At 50.6% G+C, this 19,361-nt stretch overlaps 1 protein-coding gene across 2 annotated transcripts in view; it reads right to left on the bottom strand.

Moving 5' to 3' along the window:
• NCAPD3 (non-SMC condensin II complex subunit D3) overlaps positions 1–19,361 on the bottom strand; it is a 196,370-nt gene that overhangs the window by 159,775 nt on the left and 17,234 nt on the right. For both annotated transcript variants that reach the window (XM_033919103.1, XM_033919104.1), the window contains exon 4: positions 11,391–11,575. In XM_033919103.1, the coding sequence (XP_033774994.1) occupies positions 11,391–11,575 (185 nt within the window). The remainder of the gene's footprint in view (positions 1–11,390; positions 11,576–19,361) is intronic.

Raw genomic sequence — 19,361 nt, 5'->3', positions numbered from 1 at the left:
GCCTTTTGGAAGTCGAGATAGATGATGTCTATGGGTTCTCCTTTGTCCATCTGGCTGTTTATCCCTTCAAAGAAGTGTAGTAGGTTTGTTTGGCATGATCTTCCCTTGCAAAAGCCATGCTGGCTCACTTTTAGTTGTCCATTTTTTTTCTATGTGTTCGCAGATGGTGTCCTTTATTAGTGCCTCCATCATCTTGCCTGGGACTGATGTCAGGCTTACTGGCCTGTAGTTCCCCGGGTCACCCCTCGATCCCTTTTTAAAGATAGGTGTGATATTTGCTATTTTCCAGTCCTCTGGGATCTCCCCAGTTTTCAAGGACAAGTTGCAAATTTGTCGGAGAGTTTCCGCTATTTCGTTCCTTAGCTCTTTTAAAACCCTTGGGTGGATTCCATCCGGGCCCGGAGATTTGTCGCTTTTTAGTCTGTCTATCTGTTTGAGGACCTCCTCATGGCTTATCTCTATATGCACCAGTTTTTCTTCCTGATCTCCACTTATGATCTCTTCAGGTTTTGGTACATTCGATGTGTCCTTGCTCGTGAAGACCGACGAGAAGAACTTGTTTAACCTGTCGGCTACCTCTTTTTCCTCTTTTACCACCCCCTTTCTGTCTCCATCATCCAACGGTCCTACTTCCTCCCTCGCCGGTTGTTTCCCCTTGACGTATCTGAAGAACGATTTGAAGTCTCTGGATTTCTCAGCCAGTTTCTCCTCGTATTCTCTCTTTGCATTCCTAACTACTCGGTGACATTCTTTCTGGTAATTTTTGTGTTCTGTCCGGTTCTCCTTGGTTTGGTCCTTTTTCCATTTTTGGAACGATTTTCTTTTATCTCCTATCGCCCTCTTTACTTCTGTCGTTATCCATACCGGGTCTTTTGTTAGATTTTTTTTGCACCCTTTCCTAAACCTGGGAATGTACAGGTTTTGTTCTTCCAGCACCGTGTCCTTGAATATGGACCATGCTTTCTCTACGGTTTCCATCCGTTTTGAGCGATTTTTGAGTTTCTTTTTCATCACTGCTCTCATAGCTTCATAGTTCCCTTTCCTGAAGTTGAGCGTTGTCACTGCAGTTCTTTTCACTTTGGATGCTCCTACCTCTAATTTGTACCGGATCATGTTGTGATCGCTATTTCCTAGTAGTCCTACAACTGCCACTTCCTTTGCAGGTCCCCCTAGTCCGTTTAGGATTAGGTCGAGAGTAGCATTCCCTCGCGTTGATTCTTTAACAAGCTGTTCCATGAAGCAGTCTCCCACAGCCTCCAGGAATTCCGTTTCCCTCGCACAGCTTGCATTCCCAATGTTCCAGTCTATCCCGGGGTTGTTGAAGTCCCTCATCACCAGTACACTTCCGCTTTTGCATTCTCTCCTCAATTCTGCTTCCAGTTCTTTGTCGTTTGCTTCCGTTTGTCCAGGCGGGCGATAGTACAGTCCCAATTTTATGTCAGCTCCATTTCTTCCTGGTAATTTAACCCATAATGATTCCAGTTCTTCCACCCTTGCTGCTGTATCCAATCTGGTCGAGTGAATGGTGTCCTTTATATATAGTGCTATTCCTCCGCCTTTCTTGTGGGTCCTGTCTCTCCTATAGAGATTGTACCCGGGCAATACTACGTCCCATTTGTTGTCCTCAGTCCACCATGTTTCTGTAATTCCTATAATGTCCAGGTCCTCATTCTTAGCTGTGACTTCCAGTTCTCCCATTTTGGCCCTTAGACTCCTTGCATTAGCATATAAACAGTTTAAGTCCTGGTATTTTCCCTTCCTCGTTGTTCTGCCTTGTGAATTTTCCCTCTTGCCGTCCTCCTTGCGGGCTTACAGCCCCTGAATTCCGTTTTGTTCTTCCTCTCCCAATGTCTTGTCCTTCTCGTCCTCAGCCTGGTTCCTCAATTTCAACTGTTCCCCTAACTCCTGCTGTATGCTCTTTTTTTTGTTTTCTGGTTTCGCTTGACCTTTGGACCCCTGTGGTGCGTCATTCGTTTCTTCCCAGCATTTTTTCCACTCAGCATCTTCATTTGATACTGTTTTCCGAAATGTCGACGTCTGGTCGATGTTCGGCTTTCCCCTTCTTCTCAGTTTAAAGCCATCTCTACTTCTTTCTTGATGTTGTTCGCCAGCAGTCTTGTTCCCGCCATGCTCAGGTGTAGTCCGTCCCTCCTGTAGAGCTTGTTTTCCCCCAAAAAGTCGTCCAATTCTTCACAAAGTGGAAGCCTTCCTCTTCACACCATCTAGCTCAGTCTGTCTCTTTACATCTTCCCTCGGTACTGGCAGGATCTCTGAGAATGCTATCCTCTTCGTCCTCAGCTTCAGTTTCTTCCCCAGGCTCTTGAAATGTTCAGTTAGCGTAGTCCTGCTGTAATTTCTGCTGCTTATGTCGTTTGTTCCTACGTGGATTATCACCGCTGTCTCTTCTGTCTCAGCTCCTTCCATGATCCCCTCGATTCTGTCGGTGATGTCCTTCGTCCTTGCCCCTGGGAGACATGTCACCAGCCGGTCCTCTCTCCCTCCTCCTATGTGACTGTCCACTTCTCTCAGGATTGAGTCTCCCACCACGATTGCAGATTTCCCCTTCCTCAGCTTCCTCTTTGGTCTCAAGTCTGTATCCTTGGTGAGACTCGATGCTTCTCCCTCAGGGTTCTGGTGACTCCTTGGCTCCTCTGTCTGCTCGATGCTTTCATAAGGTCCTCCTCCCCTGGTATCTGGCGGCTCCTGTCTTCCGTCTGTTGGTTCCTGTCTGCACTGTTGATGATCCTGATTTTCCACGCTCCTGTAGGCCTCCTCGATGAATCTCTCGAGCTCCCGTACTTGCTCCTCAAAGTGGCTCTCTCTTGTGGGGTCCTCAGCTGCCCACGGTTCTTCCGAGATGCGGAGTCCCTCCAGCTCCTGGACCCTGTGCTGCAGTCTGCCGACCTCCTTCTTCAGGCTTTCCAGTTCCCGACACCGACCGCATATGTAAGCCTGCCTCCCGAAGGGGAGGTAGTCATACATAAGACACTCCGTGCAGTACAACGGAAAGCTTCTCTGGATTCCTGCTGCTTCCATTTCTCTTTCTAGTCTCTTGGTGTGAAGTGTGCAAGGCAGTCCCTGCTGTGAAGAGAAAAAGAATAAAGAATATAAGAGAGAAGTACTGGTGACTTACTTTCTTTCTAGTTTAATCTGCTGGGTGGCCTGGTCTCCTGGCTCCTTCACAAAGGCTCTCGCTAAGGCGAGCGCCTTTGCCACTCGCCTTCGCCGCGCGCCAAACGGCTGCGCGCCGTTGGCTCCCCCCCTTTTAAGGGAGAGTCCGGGCTCTGACGACGCTGGTGACGCAGTGTGGGTGGGCGGAGCTTACTCTCGCTACCCGCTCCTCGCCACCAACAGTCCCTGCCTCCTCCGGGCTCTGCTTCCTCTGCCCCGATTGCCTCAGCTGCTGCCTGCTTTCACCTCCTCCACGCGGCTTCTGCGCCCCTCGCGCCGCGGCTCCTTCCCGCTAAGGGGGAGTCCGGGCTCTGACGACGCTGGTGACGCGATGCGGGTGGGCGGAGCTTACTCTCGCTACCCGCTCCTCGCCACCAACAGTCCCTGCCTCCTCCGGGCTCTGCTTCCTCTGCCCCGATTGCCTCAGCTGCTGCCTGCTTTCACCTCCTCCACGCGGCTTCTTCAGGGTTGCTATTCCTTTCCATTTATCATTTTGGTCACCCTTTTCTAAATGTCACTATAATTTTTGACTAGAATAGCATACAATATTCAAGGTGCTGTTTCATCACATAACGATAGAGGTATTATGAAATAAGAACATAAGAAGTTGCCTCCGCTGAGGTCCATCCTGCTCAGCGGTCCGCACCCGCGGCGGCCCATCAGGCCCATTGCCTGAGCAATGGTCTATACCTATCTATACCCCCCAATCCCTTTTTCTTCTAGGAATCTATCCAAACCTTCTTTGAAACCATTTAATGTTTTCTTGTCTACAACAGCCTCTGGAAGCGCGTTCCATGTATCCACCACCCTCTGAGTGAAAAAGAACTTCCTAGCGTTTGTTCTAAACCTGTCCCCTTTCAATTTCTCTGAGTGTCCCCTTGTACTTGTGGCGCCCCTTAATTTGAAAAATCTGCCCCTGTCTACTTTTTCTATGCCCTTCAGGATCTTGAAGGTTTCTATCATGTCTCCTCTAAGTCTTCGCTTTTCCAGGGAGAAAAGTCCCAACTGCTTCAATCTGTCGGTATATGGGAGATTTTCCATTCCCTTTATCAGTTTGGTTGCTCTTCTTTGTACTCCCTCAAGTACCGCCATGTCTTTCTTGAGGTACGGTGACCAGTACTGGACACAGTACTCCAGATGCGGCCGTACCATTGCACGATACAGCGGCATGATGACTTCCTTCGTCCTGATCGTAATACCCTTCTTAATGATACCCAACATTCTGTTTGCTTTCCTAGAGGCTGTGGCGCATTGCGCCGATGCCTTCAGTGTTGCGTCTACCATCACTCCCAGGTCTCTCTCCAGGTTACTAACCCCTAGTGGTGTTCCCCCCATTTTGTATGTGAACATCGGGTTCTTTTTCCCCACGTGCATGACCTTGCATTTCCCCACGTTGAAGCTCATCTGCCACTTTTCGGCCCACTTTTCCAGCTGCGTTAGATCCTTTTGGAGATCCTCGCAGTCTTCCTTGGTTTGAGCCCTGCTGTATAGTTTGGTGTCATCTGCAAATTTAATGACTTCACACTTAGTTCCCGCCTCTAGATCATTTATGTAGATATTGAATAAGAGCGGTCCCAGCACCGACCCTTGCGGAACTCCGCTCATGACCAGTGTTCCCTCTAAGCGGGCGGGTGTTGTGAGCAAACTTTTTTCACTGTGAGCTAAAAATATCGGGCGCCAGCAAGTTATGAGCCAAATAAATATGTTGCTTTCTACCACAGAACTTCCTTACGTTTGTATGGAATCTATCCCCTTTCAACTTTAGAGAGTGCCCTCTCGTTCTCCCTGCCTTAGCTACTAAGTCTATTCCCTTCAGTACCTTGAATGTTTCTATCATGTCCCCTCTCAATCTCCTCTGCTCAAGGGAGAAGAGGCCCAGTTTCTCTAATCTTTCGCTGTACGGCAACTCCTCCAGCCCCTTAACCATTTTAGTTGCTCTTCTCTGGATCCTTTCGAGTAGTACCGTGTCCTTCTTAAAGTACCAGTGCTGGACGCAGTACTCCAGGTGAGGGCGTACCATGGCCCGGTACAGCAGCATGATAACCTTCTCTGTCTCTTCAGTCCAGCATCTGCCCCTTCCATTCACTGTCTGTCTTTCCCTGCCATCTCTCCTCCTGCCCCCCCCCCACCCCCCAATTTGGTCTAGCATCCATCATCTTCCTTCTGTTCCCCTCATGGTCTGGCATCTCTATCCTTCCCTCCCCCCTGTGGTTTTTAGCATATCTCTCTTCTCATTTCCTCCACTCAGATCTGATCATTCTCTGCTCTCTCTTCCCTTTTCTTCTCTGGTCTTCCTTCTCTATTTTCTGCCTCCATCTAAATTAAATTCTTTCTTACTATTTAGTCCCGTTTCCCTCTTTTCACTGTGTCTACACACAGCTTGTCACCCCTTTCCCTCACCCCTCCATTATCTTACTATTTTCTTCCCCCTTTATTTATCTTCTCCTTCCATCCAGTATGTGTTCTTTCCCCACTTCCATTCAGCATCTGCTCTCCCTTCTCAACTGACATCCATCTGCCTTCTGCTCTCTCTCCCTTCTTCTCACTTCCATCATCTGTCCCCTTCTCTCTCTCTCTCATCTCCTCCATTCCATCATCTGCCCCTTCTCTCTCTCTCTCTCTCTCTCCCCCCCCCCCCAACTTCCATCATCTGCCCCCCTTCCCCTCACCTTTGTGGGTCACTTTCTTTCCCCTGAGGGTGGCTCATGTCACAGGAGAAGCTTTGGCCGAGCAGAACCGCTTGATTGACAGTGGAACTTACTTGATTGATGTCGATGCTGGGGCCCGTTGCCGTTTGAAGGAAAAAAAAAAAGGAACCTGTAAAGGCGAGAGGAAGGGAAACCTCCAGGACAGCTGCTTTTTGCCCTCCTTCAGCGGCCCAAGAGTTCAGACCAGCAGCGGCAGCTCTGTATGCTTTTAACTTCGGCACAGAGCTGCCCCTAATCAATAGTTTAGCGCGGTTTCATGAGGCAGCCTCGGGGCCTTTGATAGCCGGCCCGCTTCGATGATGCGATGTGGGCCGGCCTAGCAAAGGCCCCGAGGCTGCCTTATGAAACCGCGCTAAACTATTGATTAGGGGCAGCTCTGTGCCGAAGTTAAAAGCATACACAGCTGCCGCTGCTGGTCTGGAGGTGCGGAGACAAGGCAGGAGGCAAACGCGGTGGAAGGCAGGAGTCCCGGCACAGCGACTGCAACAGGAAGTTGCAAGTCAGCTGACGCCGGCCTTTCGTTGCGGCGGGGACCGAATCCTTCGCGGACCGGCAAGATTTTGTTTGCGGACCGGCGGTTGAAGAACTGTGCTCTACACTGTGTGCGCTGTGACGAGAAACATGTGCGCTGCGAGGTAATATTTTGTGCGCCAGCGCACCCCAGCGCAGCTTAGCGGGAACACTGCGGAGTCATGACCCCTTTCCAGTCGGAGTAGTGTCCCTTTACGCCAACCCTCTGCTTCCTGTTTGCCAGCCAGTTTTTGATCCATCGGTGGACCTCCCCTTGTACCCCGTGGTTCCATATCTTTTTAAGCAGTCTCTCGTGTGGCACCTTGTCGAAGGCTTTTTGGAAGTCAAGGTAAATGATGTCTATAGATTCCCCTTTATCCACCTGGCTGTTCACTCCCTCAAAGAAGTACAATAAGTTTGTGAGGCATGACCTACCCTTACAGAAGCCATGTTGACTCGGTTTTAGCTGCCCATTTTTTTCGATGTGTTCACAGATGCTGTCTTTAATCAGTGCCTCCATCATCTTTCCCGGGACTGAGGTCAGGCTCACCGGCCTGTAGTTTCCCGGGTCCCCCCTTGCGCCCTTCTTGAAGATGGGCGTGACATTTGCTATTTTCCAATCCTCCGGGATCTCTCCGGTTTTTAAGGATAGGTTGCATATCTGTCGAAGTGGCTCCGCTATTACGTCTTTTAGTTCCTTGAGTACCCTTGGGTGAATGCCATCCGGACCCGGCGATTTGTCGCTCTTTAGTCTGTCAATCTGCTTGAGTACATCCTCTTGGCTTACCTCTAAATCGACCAGCTTATCGTCTTGGTCTCCTATTACGATCTCCTCGGGTTCTGGAATGGTGGTTATATTCTCCATCGTGAAGACTGACGTGAAGAACTCATTTAACCTGTCAGCTATCTCTTTCTCTTCTTTTACAACTCCCTTTCTGTCTCCATCGTCCAATGGTCCCACTTCTTCTCTCGCCGGTTGTTTCCCCTTGACGTATCTGAAGAACGACTTGAAGTTTGTTGCTTCCTTTGCCAGTCTCTCTTCGTATTCTCTTTTTGCTTTTCTAACCACTCGGTGACACTCTTTCTGGTGTTCTTTGTGCCCTTTTTGGTTCTCCTCTGTTTGGTCTTTTTTCCATTTTCTGAACGATGCTTTCTTGTCGCTTATCGCCTTCTTCACTGCACTTGTTATCCACACTGGGTTTTTTGTTCTATTTTTTTTGCACCCTTTTCTGAACTTGGGGATGCATATGCTTTGTGCTTCGTGCACAGTCTCCTTGAATAAGGTCCAGGCTTTTTCTACGGATTCCGTCTTCCCTATGTTGCCTTTGAGCTTCTTTCCCACCATTTTTCTCATGGCATCATAATTTCCTTTTTTGAAGTTGAGTGCCGTCGTTGTGGTTCTTTTCCCCTTTGATGATCCAATTTCAAGCCTGCACTGGATCATGTTGTGATCGCTGTTACCTAGTGGGGGTAATACCGCCACCTCCTTTGCTGTCCCCCCTAGTCCGTTGAAGATTAGGTCAAGAGTGGCATCGCCCCTTGTTGGTTCCGTGACCAGCTGCTCCATGAAACAGTCCCTCGTGACTTCTATGAATTTTGTCTCTCTTGCGCAGTTTGAGTGCCCAATACTCCAGTCTATCCCAGGATGGTTGAAGTCCCCCATCACCACCACATTTCCGCTTCTGCATACCTGCTTCAGTTCAGCCTCCATCTCCTGGTCGATTTCTTCCGGTTGTCCAGGTGGGCGGTAGTACAGACCCAGTTTAATGTCTGCTCCTGCTCCTCCCTGTAGCTTAACCCATAGTGATTCCAGGCCATCCGCCCGTACTGTTGTTTCCGTCCTGGCTGATGGTATGGAGTCTTTTATGTACAGCGCTATTCCTCCACCCTTTTTATGTGTCCTGTCTCTCCTGTATAGCTTGTACCCTGGTATGGCCACATCCCATTGATTGTCCTCAGTCCACCACGTTTCTGTGACTCCAATTATGTCTAGGTCCTTATTGCTGGCTGTGATTTCCAGTTCTCCCATTTTGGCCCTCAGGCTCCTAGCATTTGTGTATAGGCAGTTTTAAGACCCAGTTTTTTGTCCTCTCTCTTTGTTTCCCTTGTGCTTTGGTATTCCTGTAGTTTCCCTCATGGTTTGCCAGCCCCTGAGCTTCCTCCTCCTCCTGTTGTGTGTGTGTGACGTCCTCTGCCTGTTTTCCCTGCGCCTCCTGCTCTCCTAATTCCCACTCAGTCCTGGGCTCTTTTTCACAATGACTTTGCCCCTCTGTTTCCTGTTGTTCTGTGTTGGTGCCGCTTACCTGGTCCATTTGTGCCCTCGATCCCTGCAATGTGTCTTTAGGTCCTTTTTCAACCCATACACCCTCAGTCCCGAGTCCTCTTTTACACTGTCCCAGTTCAGTACCTTTGTCAGGTACTGATGTCCGATGTGTCGAGGTCAGGTCGACTATCGGCTTTCCCCTTCTTCTCAGTTTAAAGCCAAGTCTATGACGTTCTGGACGTTGCGTGCCAGCATCCTCGTCCCAGCTGTGCTAAGGTGCAGTCCATCTTTTCTGTAGAGCTTGTTCTTCCCCAAGAAGGTAGTCCAGTTCCTAACAAAGTGGAAGCCCTCCTCCTCGCACCATCTCCTCAGCCAGAAGTTAATTGATTGTAGTTCGCTCTGTCTCTTTGTGTCCGCTCTCGGTACTGGCAGGATCTCTGAGAAGGCTATCTTCCTTGTCCTTAGTCTCAGTTTCCTCCCCAGGGTCCTGAACTGGTCCGTTAGTGTAGTCCTGTTGAAGTTTCTCCTGCTGATGTCGTTGGTTCCGATGTGGATCACTACTGCTGTCTCCTCCATCTCGGCTCCCTCCAGGATCCTCTCGATATTGTTGATGATGTCTTTTGTTCTTGCCCCCGGGAGACATGTTACCAGTCTGTCCTCTCTCCCTCCGGCTATATGACTGTCTACTCCTCTCAGGATTGAGTCCCCGACCACGATAGCCGATCTCCCCTTCTTCAACTGTCTCTCTGGTCTCAGATCTGTGTCATATGTGTAGTCCGTTTGTCCGTCCTCTGGGCTCTGCTGTGTCTCCGCCCCTGGTCTCAGGTCTGTGTCATCTGCGCATTTCGCTAGTCCTTTCTCCTGGCTCTGATGGATCTCCTCCTCCTCTGCCTGCCCAGGTCCTCCGCAAGGTCCTAGTTCCATGGTGTCTGGTGATTCCTGTCGTCCAACTGTCGGTTCCCTCCTGGTGTGTTGGTGGTCCTGTGCCTCTACCATCTTGCAGGCCTCCTCAATGAATTTCTCGAGCTCCCTAACTTGTTCTGCGATGTGGCTCTCTCTGGCGGTGTCCACGGTTGTCCAACACTGTTCTTCCAGGGTGCACAGTCCCTCCAGTTCTTATACTCGAACCTGCAGTCTCCCGAGCTCCTTCTTCAGGCTATCCAGTTCCTGACATCGATTGCAAATGTATACCTGCCTCCCGGAGGGGAGGTAGTCATACATATGGCACTCGATGCAGAAAACTGGGTAGCTCCCCTGGGTTCCTGTAACCTCCATTCCTGTAGCCTCGGTGATTTGGGAGCGGTGCCCGACGTGCAGTTATCTGAAAAAGTAGAGAGAGAGAAAGAGTGATAAGAGTGAAAGAGAATAGAAATTTTTTTTTTTTTTTTTATAGGTTAGAAGTTATTGAGGTTAGAAGTTAGAAGTTGGGTTAGATTTGCTGCTGGGCTGCTTCACAGGCTTCCTTCGCAAAGGCTCGCTGCGCGCCGAACGGCTGGGCGCCGTTGGCTCCCCTCCTTTTAAGGGGGGGGGAGTCCGGGCACCGACGCTGCTGTGATGCGGCACGGGTGGGCGGAGCTACCTCTCGCCACCCATTCTGCGCTGTCGCTATCCCCTGCCTCCTCCTCCGACCTGAAAGAAAAAAAAGCAAAAACGCCTCCTCTCCTCTCCCTTTGGCTTCCTCAGCCGCTGCCCGCCCTTGCTGCCTCCACGCGCTAAGGAGCCTTAGCGCCGCTGGCCCCTCCTTTTAAGGGGGGGAGTCCGGGCACCGACGCTGCTGTGACACGGCACGGGTGGGCGGAGCTACCTCTCGCCACCCGTTCTGCGCTGTCGCTATCCCCTGCCTCCTCCTCCGACCTGAAAGAAAAAAAAGCAAAAACGCCTCCTCTCCTCTCCCTTTGGCTTCCTCAGCCACTGCCCGCCCTTGCTGCCTCCACGCGCTGAGGAGCCTTAGCGCCGCTGGCCCCTCCTTTTAAGGGGGGGGAGTCCGGGCACCGACGCTGCTGTGACGCTTCACGGGTGGGCGGAGCTACCTCTCGCCACCCGTTCTGCGCTGTCGCTATCCCCTGCCTCCTCCTCCGACCTGAAAGAAAAAAAAGCAAAAACGCCTCCTCTCCTCTCCCTTTGGCTTCCTCAGCCGCTGCCCGCCCTTGCTGCCTCCACGCGCTGAGAATGTTGTTTTATTCTCTATTCCTTTCTTGATTTGTTAACATTCCATTTTCTTTTTAGGCATCTGCCTTCAAATGAACAGAAGATTTCAAAGTATTATCCTTGATGGAGGAGAAAATAGTGTAGTGGTTAGAGTTGCAGCCTCAGCACCCCGAGATTGTGGGTTCAAACCACATACTGTTCCCTGTGACCCTGGTCAAGTCACTTAATCCTCCACTACTCCAGGTACATTAGATAGTGAACCCACCAGGACAGATAGGGAAAGTGCATGAAGTACCTGTATGTAAACCACTGAGTATACAAGTTCCAATCCCTTTCCCCCCTTTCCAGGATTGTGACAGCCAACATGAAACCTAACATTGTGTTGCTATATAGTTCGCGTTAACTCTTCCCTGTGACAATCACCTTATTTATGTATGTTAAATTTAAAATGTCATCAAGATGTTCAGTCACCCAATCTAATTGAAACGTGTATGCCTTCAGTTATCCATTCCTTATCATCCCCCCCCCCCAATTTCCAGAAATGCCGACTCATTTTTTATAATGAGTTTAACAGGGCTATTATGACTTACCTCCGAGTTCGCTCTCCTAGTTGACCGTGCCTTCTTTCTGCCTCCATGGGGATCATTCTGAGAGCTCTTAGGTAAATCTTTCTTCCTTTTCCGATTTGAATCGGACTCCGTAGGCCAACTGTCTCTCAGAACACCGAGAGATTTATCAAATAACACAGGATGGAATACCTGGTTAGCTACGCTGCCTGTAGAATACCAGAATGATATTAGACACAGCTTTCATTGGCTCTCTAATTAATCTGATTTAATAAGAGAATAATTACAGCATACTGTAAAACAGGACTTACAGAGGACATTGTCCTCTTGAACAATCAGCTTGTTCAGTTGCAGCTAGCCATGAAGCAGAGGATTCCAGGGTTGAAAAGGAGATATATCCAAGAAAGAATAGGAAGGTATTTAAAAACATACAATTTGCCATACTGGATCATACCAAAGATCATCTTGCCCAGTATCTTGTTTCCAACAGTGGCCAATCCAGATCAGAAGTACTTGGCAGAGTCCCAAAAGACAAACAGATTCTATGCTGCTTATCTCATGGATAAGCAATGGGTTTCCTCAAGTCTACCATAATAGTAGTTTATGGATTTTTTCCCCCCCCCCAGAACTTACTGCGGATGAAACTGCACATTTTCTCTCTTCCTCCAAACCCACTATCTGTTCCTCTGATCCCATCCTGTCTACTGATCACCATCTCTCCTACTGTCACCTCTCTTCTTATCTTCCATATCCTCAACCTATCACTCTCCACCGAGACTGTGCCCAACTCCTTCAAACACGCCATAGTTTCACTGCTTAAAAAAACAAAAAAACAAACCCCAAAACAACCAACCACACTCCTTTGCTGGACCCTACACTCTCCCCTCCCCTTCTTATCCGGGGGTACTTGAATATGCTATTCACCGCAGTTGTCTGACTTGCTTTCATCTTGAGCCATCCTTAACCCACTTCAATCGAGCTTTTGTCCTCTTCATTCTATAGAAACTGCACTTGTTAGAGAGTCTCCAATGACTTCCTCCTGGCCAAATCCAAAGGCCTCTATTCTTGTTCTCAGCATCCTTGATCTATCTGCAACCACTGATAATGTATATCACCACCTACTCATCAATACACTATCCTTATTTGGGTTTCAGGGCTCCGTTAGCGTAAGCTCTGGAAGATCCTCCTCCACTACCATCCCGCTAACGGTGGGCATACCTCAGGGTTCTATCTTTGGACCTCTTCTTTCCTCCATCTACACTTCTTCCCTTGGTGCCCAAATCTCTCATCATGGCTTCCAGTTACCACCTCTATGCTGATGACTCACAAATCTAAAAAAATCCAGGCCTGAGTATCAGCCTGCCTGACATCGCTACCTGGATATCTCGCAGTCATCTAAAATTAAATATCCAAGACTGAACTCCTTATCTCTTTCCTACTAAACCTGCCTCTCCTTCCTCTAGTCTATATTTCGGTGGACAACACTCATCCTCCATCTCATCTGCCTGCAACCTCAAAGTCATCTTTGATGGATCTCTTTTCTTCTCTTCCCATATCTAACAGACTGCTAAAACTTGTTGTTTCTTTATCTACAACATTCCTAGAATCCGGCCTTTCCTTTCTGAGCATGTTAACAAGACCCTCATCCACACATTCGTCACCTCTCGCCTGGACCTACTACAACTTGCTTCTTATGGGTCTTCCATTATGTCATTCTGCTATACGCCTCGGATTCCGCCAGTGTTGTTATGCTCACATTACCCCTCTCTTCAAGTTGCTTTACTGGCTCTCTTTGCTTCCATATACAGTTCAAACTCTGCTTATTGACCTACAAGTGTATTCATTCGGCAACTCTTCAGTATCTCTCTTCTTGTCACTCACTATACTTCGCCCTGGCAACTCAGTTCATCAGATAAGTCTCTCGTCAGTACCCTTCTTTTCTATTGCTAATTCTGGTCTCCGTCCCTCTATCTTGCTGCACTGTATGCCTGGAACAACCTGCCTGACTCGATGCATTGAGCCCCATCTCTGGTAGCGTTTAAGTCCTACCCTGCCAATCTGTAAAACACCTATATCTGTGTCATTCCCTCTTACTAACCTATCTCCTAAGCAGGGCTGTGGAATCGGAGACAATTTTGGGTACCTGGAGTTGGAGTCATAGGTACCAGAAACTGAGGAATTGGTGTCAAAGGATTTATCTACTGACTCCACAGCCCTGCCCCCAAGTCCTTGGTAATTCCCACCTAAGTACCATGTATAAATTCACCTTTGCCCTCTATGTCTGTCATAATTAAATTGTAAGTTCTTTCAAGCAGGGACCTTCTCTTGCGTGTTTAATGTACAGTGCTGCGTGCATCTGGCAGTGCTTTAGAAATAGTAGTAAAAGTTGTCTAAATCTTTTTAAAATCTTGTTATTAACAGCTATTTAAAAATACTACCAAAGTAGTACCTAACTGTAAAAATCCCGTATAAAGACAGCAAAACTAGATAAGTCCCCTCCCTCTTAATTTTAGTAAAATTACTTTTCATCAATCTCCAGGCTTCCCTTTTTCAGCCTGTTCAGATAGCACAGTTACTTACCGTAACAGGTGTTATCCAGGGACAGCAGGCATATATTCTCACATGTGGGTGACGTCATCTACGGAGCCCCGATGCGGACAGCTTTTTTCAAGCAAACTTGATTGAAGATTTAAGTTTGCTCTGCTGCTCCACGCATGTGTACCTTCCTGCTCCACTACAGGGCGAATCCCCTCCTCGTGGTCTCCAGTTCACATAACCAGTAAAGAAGCCAACCTCGGGGAGGCGGGCGGGTTGTGAGAATATATGCCTGCTGTCCCTGGATAACACCTGTTACGGTAAGTAACTGTGCTTTATCCCAGGACAAGCAGGCATGATATTCTCACATGTGGGTGACCTCCAAGCTAACTGAAAAGGGATGGAGGGAAGTGGCAATTTAAGAAAATAGATTACGTAATACCGATTGGCCAAACCGGCCATCGCTCCTGGACAGTGTATCCAGACAGTAGTGGGAGGTGAAGGTATGAACCGAAGACCATGTGGCAGCCTTGCAGATCCTCGATAGGCGTGGACCTGAGGAAGGCTACGGAGGCTGCCATCGCTCGGACCTTGTGCCCCGTTACTCGACCATGCAGCGCGAGACCAGCCTGAGCGTAGCAAAAGGAAATACAAGCAGCCAACCAGTTGGACAAGGTGCACTTGGAAACTGGGTGACCCAACCGATTAGGGTCGAAGGACAAAAACAATTGTGGGACTGACCGATGAGACTGAGTGCGTTATAGGTAAAAGGCCAATGCTCTCTTACAGTCAAGGGTGTGGAGCGCCACCTCTCCGGGGTGAGAGTGGGGCTTTGGAAAAAACATGGGCAAAACAATGGCCTGGTTGAGATGGAAATCAGATACCACTTTGGGCAAAAAAATGGCCTGGTTGAGATGGAAATCAGATACCACTTTGGGCAAAAACTTAGGATGAGTGCGGAGAACCACCTTGTCGTGGTGGAATAAGGTGAAAGGCGGGTCCGCCACCAGGGCCTGTAGCGGAAGTGAGTGCGAGTAGGAATATCACCTTCCAAGTGAGAAATTTGAGATGGCATTTGTCTAGCGGCTCAAAAGGAGGTTTCATGAGATGAGCCAAAACCACATTAAGGTCCCAAACCACCGGGGGAGGTTTGAGAGGAGGGTGGACATTCAAAAGACCTTTCATGAAACGAGAAACTAAGGGGTGGAGTGAAAGGGCTTTCCCCTCTAGGGGCTGATGAAAGGCAGCAATCGCACTAAGGTGTACTCGAACGGAGTTGGTCTTCAGGCCGGAGTGAGATAAGTGAAGTAAATATTCCAGGACCAAAGAGACCGGGACCGACACCGGGTCTTGGCTGTGAGAGGAGCACCAGGACGAGAATCTGGTCCACTTCTGGGAATAGCAGATTCTAGTCAAGGCTTTTCTCGAGGCCTCCAATATCTCCTTGACTGATTGAGACATCGGAAGAGAAGTCAGGGGGAAAGAAACCAAGCATTCAGATGAAGAGACTGAAGATTGGGATGTAACAGCGAGCTCTGACTTTGCGATAGCATAGAGGGAAACAGAGGCAGAGGCAGCGGATCTCTGGTACTGAGTTGCAGTAGAAGGGAAAACCAAGGCTGGCGTGGCCACCGGGGGGGCGATCAAGATCATAGTGGCTCGCACCGATTTGAGGTGGACTAGCGTCCGCAGAATCAGAGGAAAGGGCGGAAACGCGTACAGAAATCTTCCCTCCCAATCCAGGAGGAAGGCGTCGGCCTCGAGACTGTCCGGGGAGTATATCCGGGAGCAGAAGTGAGGCAGCTTGTGATTGAGGGGGGAGGCGAATAGATCTATCCGAGGCGTCCCCCACCTTTCGAACACCTGTCGCAAGGTCTGAGAGTGTAGTGACCATTCGTGCAGTTGGAGGAGGCGGCTGAGTCTGTCTGCCAGACAATTCTGCTCTCCTTGTATGTACACTGCTCGAAGGAAGATGTTGTTTGCGACCGCCCACTTCCAGAGGCGCAGAGCTTCCTGGCAGAGGGCCAAGACCCCGTCCCTCCTTGCTTGTTTACGTAGTACATTGCCACCTGGTTGTCGGTTCGGACGAGAACCACCCGGTCGTGTAGCAGGTGTTGGAAGGCCACGGCAGCGAGGTAGATGGCCCGAAGTTCCAGCACGTTGATGTGACAGCGACGATCTTCTGCTGACCACATTCCCTGAGTGCGTAGGCCGTCCAGATGAGCCCCCCAAGCGTATTCCAACGAGTCCGTGGTGAGTACCTTGCTGTGTGGTGGGGCTAGAAAGAGCAAACCTTTGGAAAGATTTGAAGAGTTGGCCCACCAGCGGAGCGATCGTTGCAAGGAAGGAGTCACTTGCACGGGGCGGTAGATCGGGTCCTGGTCCTGACACTATTGAGAGGCCAGAGTCCATTGAAGGATCCGCAGGTGGAGACGGGCGAAGGGTATGATGTGGACGGTAGAGGCCATGTGGCCCAGAAGCATCATCATCTGCTGCGCTGAGACCGAGGTCAGCAGCGAAATCCGTCGGCTCAGACTTACTAACGCCTCCAGACGCGGAGGTGGAAGGAAGGAACGGAGGCGGGTCGTGTCCAGCACGGCTCCGATGAACTGTAAGGATTGAGAGGGGTGCAGCTGGGATTTTGGGAAGTTTATCTCGAACCCCAGACCCTGAAGGTTGATAATAGTCTGTCGGGTCGCTGAGATAACCCCCTCCCTGGACGGGGCTTTGATCAGCCAGTCGTCCAGGTAGGGGAATGCCTGAAGACCCTGAGAGCGCAAGGCAGCTGCGACCACCACGAGGCACTTCGTGAAGACCCGAGGTGACGATGCTAGGCCAAAGGGAAGGACTCAGTATTGTAGATGAAGGTTTCCCACCTGAAAACGCAGAAACCTGCGGTGAGCGGGATGCACCAGAACATGTGTGTAGGCCTCCTTCAGATCGAGGGAGCAGAGCCAATCGCCCTCGTCGATCAGAGGATAGAGAATTGGTAGGGAAAGCATTCAAAACTTTTCCTGCACCAGGAATTTGTTGAGTCGTCTCAAGTCTAGAATTGGGCGCAGGTCTCCCGTCTTCTTCGGTACCAGGAAGTAGCGGGAGTAGAACCCTTTCCCCCGTTGGTCGGGGGGAACCTCTTCCACTGCCCGCAGGCAAAGCAGGTCTTGAGCTTCTGAGAGAAGGAGGGGTAACTGAGCCCGATTGGGAGGGCACATTCTTGGAGGGCTGTCTGGAGGGATGTCCCGAAAGTTGAGAGTATCCTGATGAGATCACGCCAAGGACCCATGCGTTCGACGTGACTTGTTCCCAGCGAGGGTAGAAGGCTCTGTGGCGGCCCCCGATGGGAAGGAGGCCTGGGACTGTGGCGGAGGGGGCCAGCCCCCATCCGCGTGTCCCGTCAAAAGGACAGGGATGGTTTGGCATTTGGTGGCGGTTGGGACTTGGGTGGAGCCCGATGGTGAGCTTGCGGACGTCGAGGTGGAGGCCGCGAGAAGGCAGGGGTAGATTTTTGTGGATAGCGGCGCGGGGGGGCCCTGAATGGCCTGGACGCAGGGGGTTTTGGCTTAGGCCTGACAAGGGAGGCAAACGAGCGTTCGTGTTCCGAAAGTCGTTTCGTAGCTGCCTCGATGGTATCGTCAAAAAGTTCTTTGCCTACACAGGGGAGGTTAGCCAGCCAGTCCTGTAAGTTGGGGTCCATGTCTACCAGGCGCAACCAGGCTAGACGGCGCATGGCGATGGCGAAGGCTGCCACCCTGGAGGAAAGTTCGAAGCCATCATAGGCCGCATGGAATAGATGGAGGCGTAGGTTGGAGAAAACCTCCAAAAGCAGGCCAAAGGCTCCTTGGCGGGAGGCCGGCAAATCAGTCGTAAAGGCTCCCAGTAGTCCAATAAGGTGTTTCAGGTAGGACGTGAAGGTGAAGGTATAATTTTGCACCCTGGAGGCCATCATGGAGTTCTGGTACAGTCTCCTGCCGAACTTGTCAAGGGATCGACCCTCTCGACCTGGGGGGACCGCCGCTGAGACCCGGGAGGGGTGAACCTTTTTTAAGGAGGATTCTACCAACAGCGATTGGTGGGAGAGCTGTGGGTGCTCGAACCCCGGGCAGGGTACTGTCCGGTATTTGGACTCCATTTTGGAGGGGACGGCTGTTACCATGTAGGGGGTCTCCAGATTCCTGATGAAAGCCTGTTGGAGTACCTGGTTGAGCGGTAGGCGAAGGGACTCTCTGGGTGGTGACGGCATATCGAGCTCCGCAAGGTACTCCTTAGAGTATCTTGAGTCGGACTGGAGGTCTAAGTCCAGAGTGTGGCCCATGTCCTGGACAAAGCGGGTGAAGGAGGGGCGGGACGTTCCCGGAGCCCCGTGTGAGGACGATGAACGAGACCTTCGTCGGGCGGAGAAGGACGGGGAGGCTTCCCTTGAGTATCGAGGTTCAAGCTCCGACCCGCGCTCCGAGACCGGGGAGACGATGCCGGGGTACGAGGTGCCGATCGATGTCGAATCGGCGACCTGGACCCGGACTCCCTCGGCGATAGTCTTTGACCTCAGTTCGGAGTCCCGGGTGGTGGAGGCACATCCCGAGGGCTTGGAGGACTTCGCCGGGGCCGAAGGCATGGGATTTCCGCCATGCGCCGCCGGTGTCCCCGAGGCTGGCTTCTTCGCCGGCGCGGAACCTGAAGAAGGAAGAGGAGACTTACCCGGAGCAGAGGCTTTCTGCGTACCCGAGGATTTCAGGGTCGAGTCTCGAGGCGGTGCAGAGGTATTCGGGGCTGAGGTAAAGGCTGGGGCTGAAGCCGAGGTAGTGGGTTGGTTGGTGGTGAAAAGATCCGCCATGCGGGCTTTCCTTCGACGGAGGGCCCGGTTCTGAAAAGTGGCGCACTGGGGGCAAGAATCTGTTGGATGGGCGGCCCCCAGGCAGAGGATGCACCGGCGATGCGGGTCTGTGATAGAAAGAAGCCGCTCGCACCGGGTGCGCTTTTTAAAGCCGGTCAAAGGCCGGGACATAGAAACGAAACTGGCCGCGGCCCGAGTAGCCACGCGGCCGCGGCGACCCGGAAGCCTCCGGGTCGGTTAAACGAAGCAGGAACAATAATAAAACAAAAAATAAACGCGCACAGTGACTTAATCGATAAAGAAATGAAAAAATCGCGGTGCTAGAAGGCAGTTGGGGCAGAGCCTAAAAACACACGACTTCTAGGCTCAGCGGAAAAATTTGAACTGGAGACCACGAGGAGGGGATGCGCCCTCTAGTGGAGAAGGAAGGCACGCATGCGTGGAGCAGCAGAGCAAACTTAAATCTTCAATCAAGTTTGCTTGAAAAAAGCTGTCCGCATCGGGGCTCCGTAGATGACGTCACCCACATGTGAGAATATCATGCCTGCTTGTCCTGGGATAAAAGATGTTCCTAACAATTGATTACTTGGTTTCAAACACAGGTGAATTTAAAAAATGAACTTTGTTAT

Source organism: Geotrypetes seraphini, chromosome 13 (genome assembly GCF_902459505.1).
Source record: "Geotrypetes seraphini chromosome 13, aGeoSer1.1, whole genome shotgun sequence".
Taxonomy (NCBI): Eukaryota; Metazoa; Chordata; class Amphibia; order Gymnophiona; family Dermophiidae; genus Geotrypetes; species Geotrypetes seraphini.
This window is presented reverse-complemented; position numbering and strand designations above follow the sequence as displayed.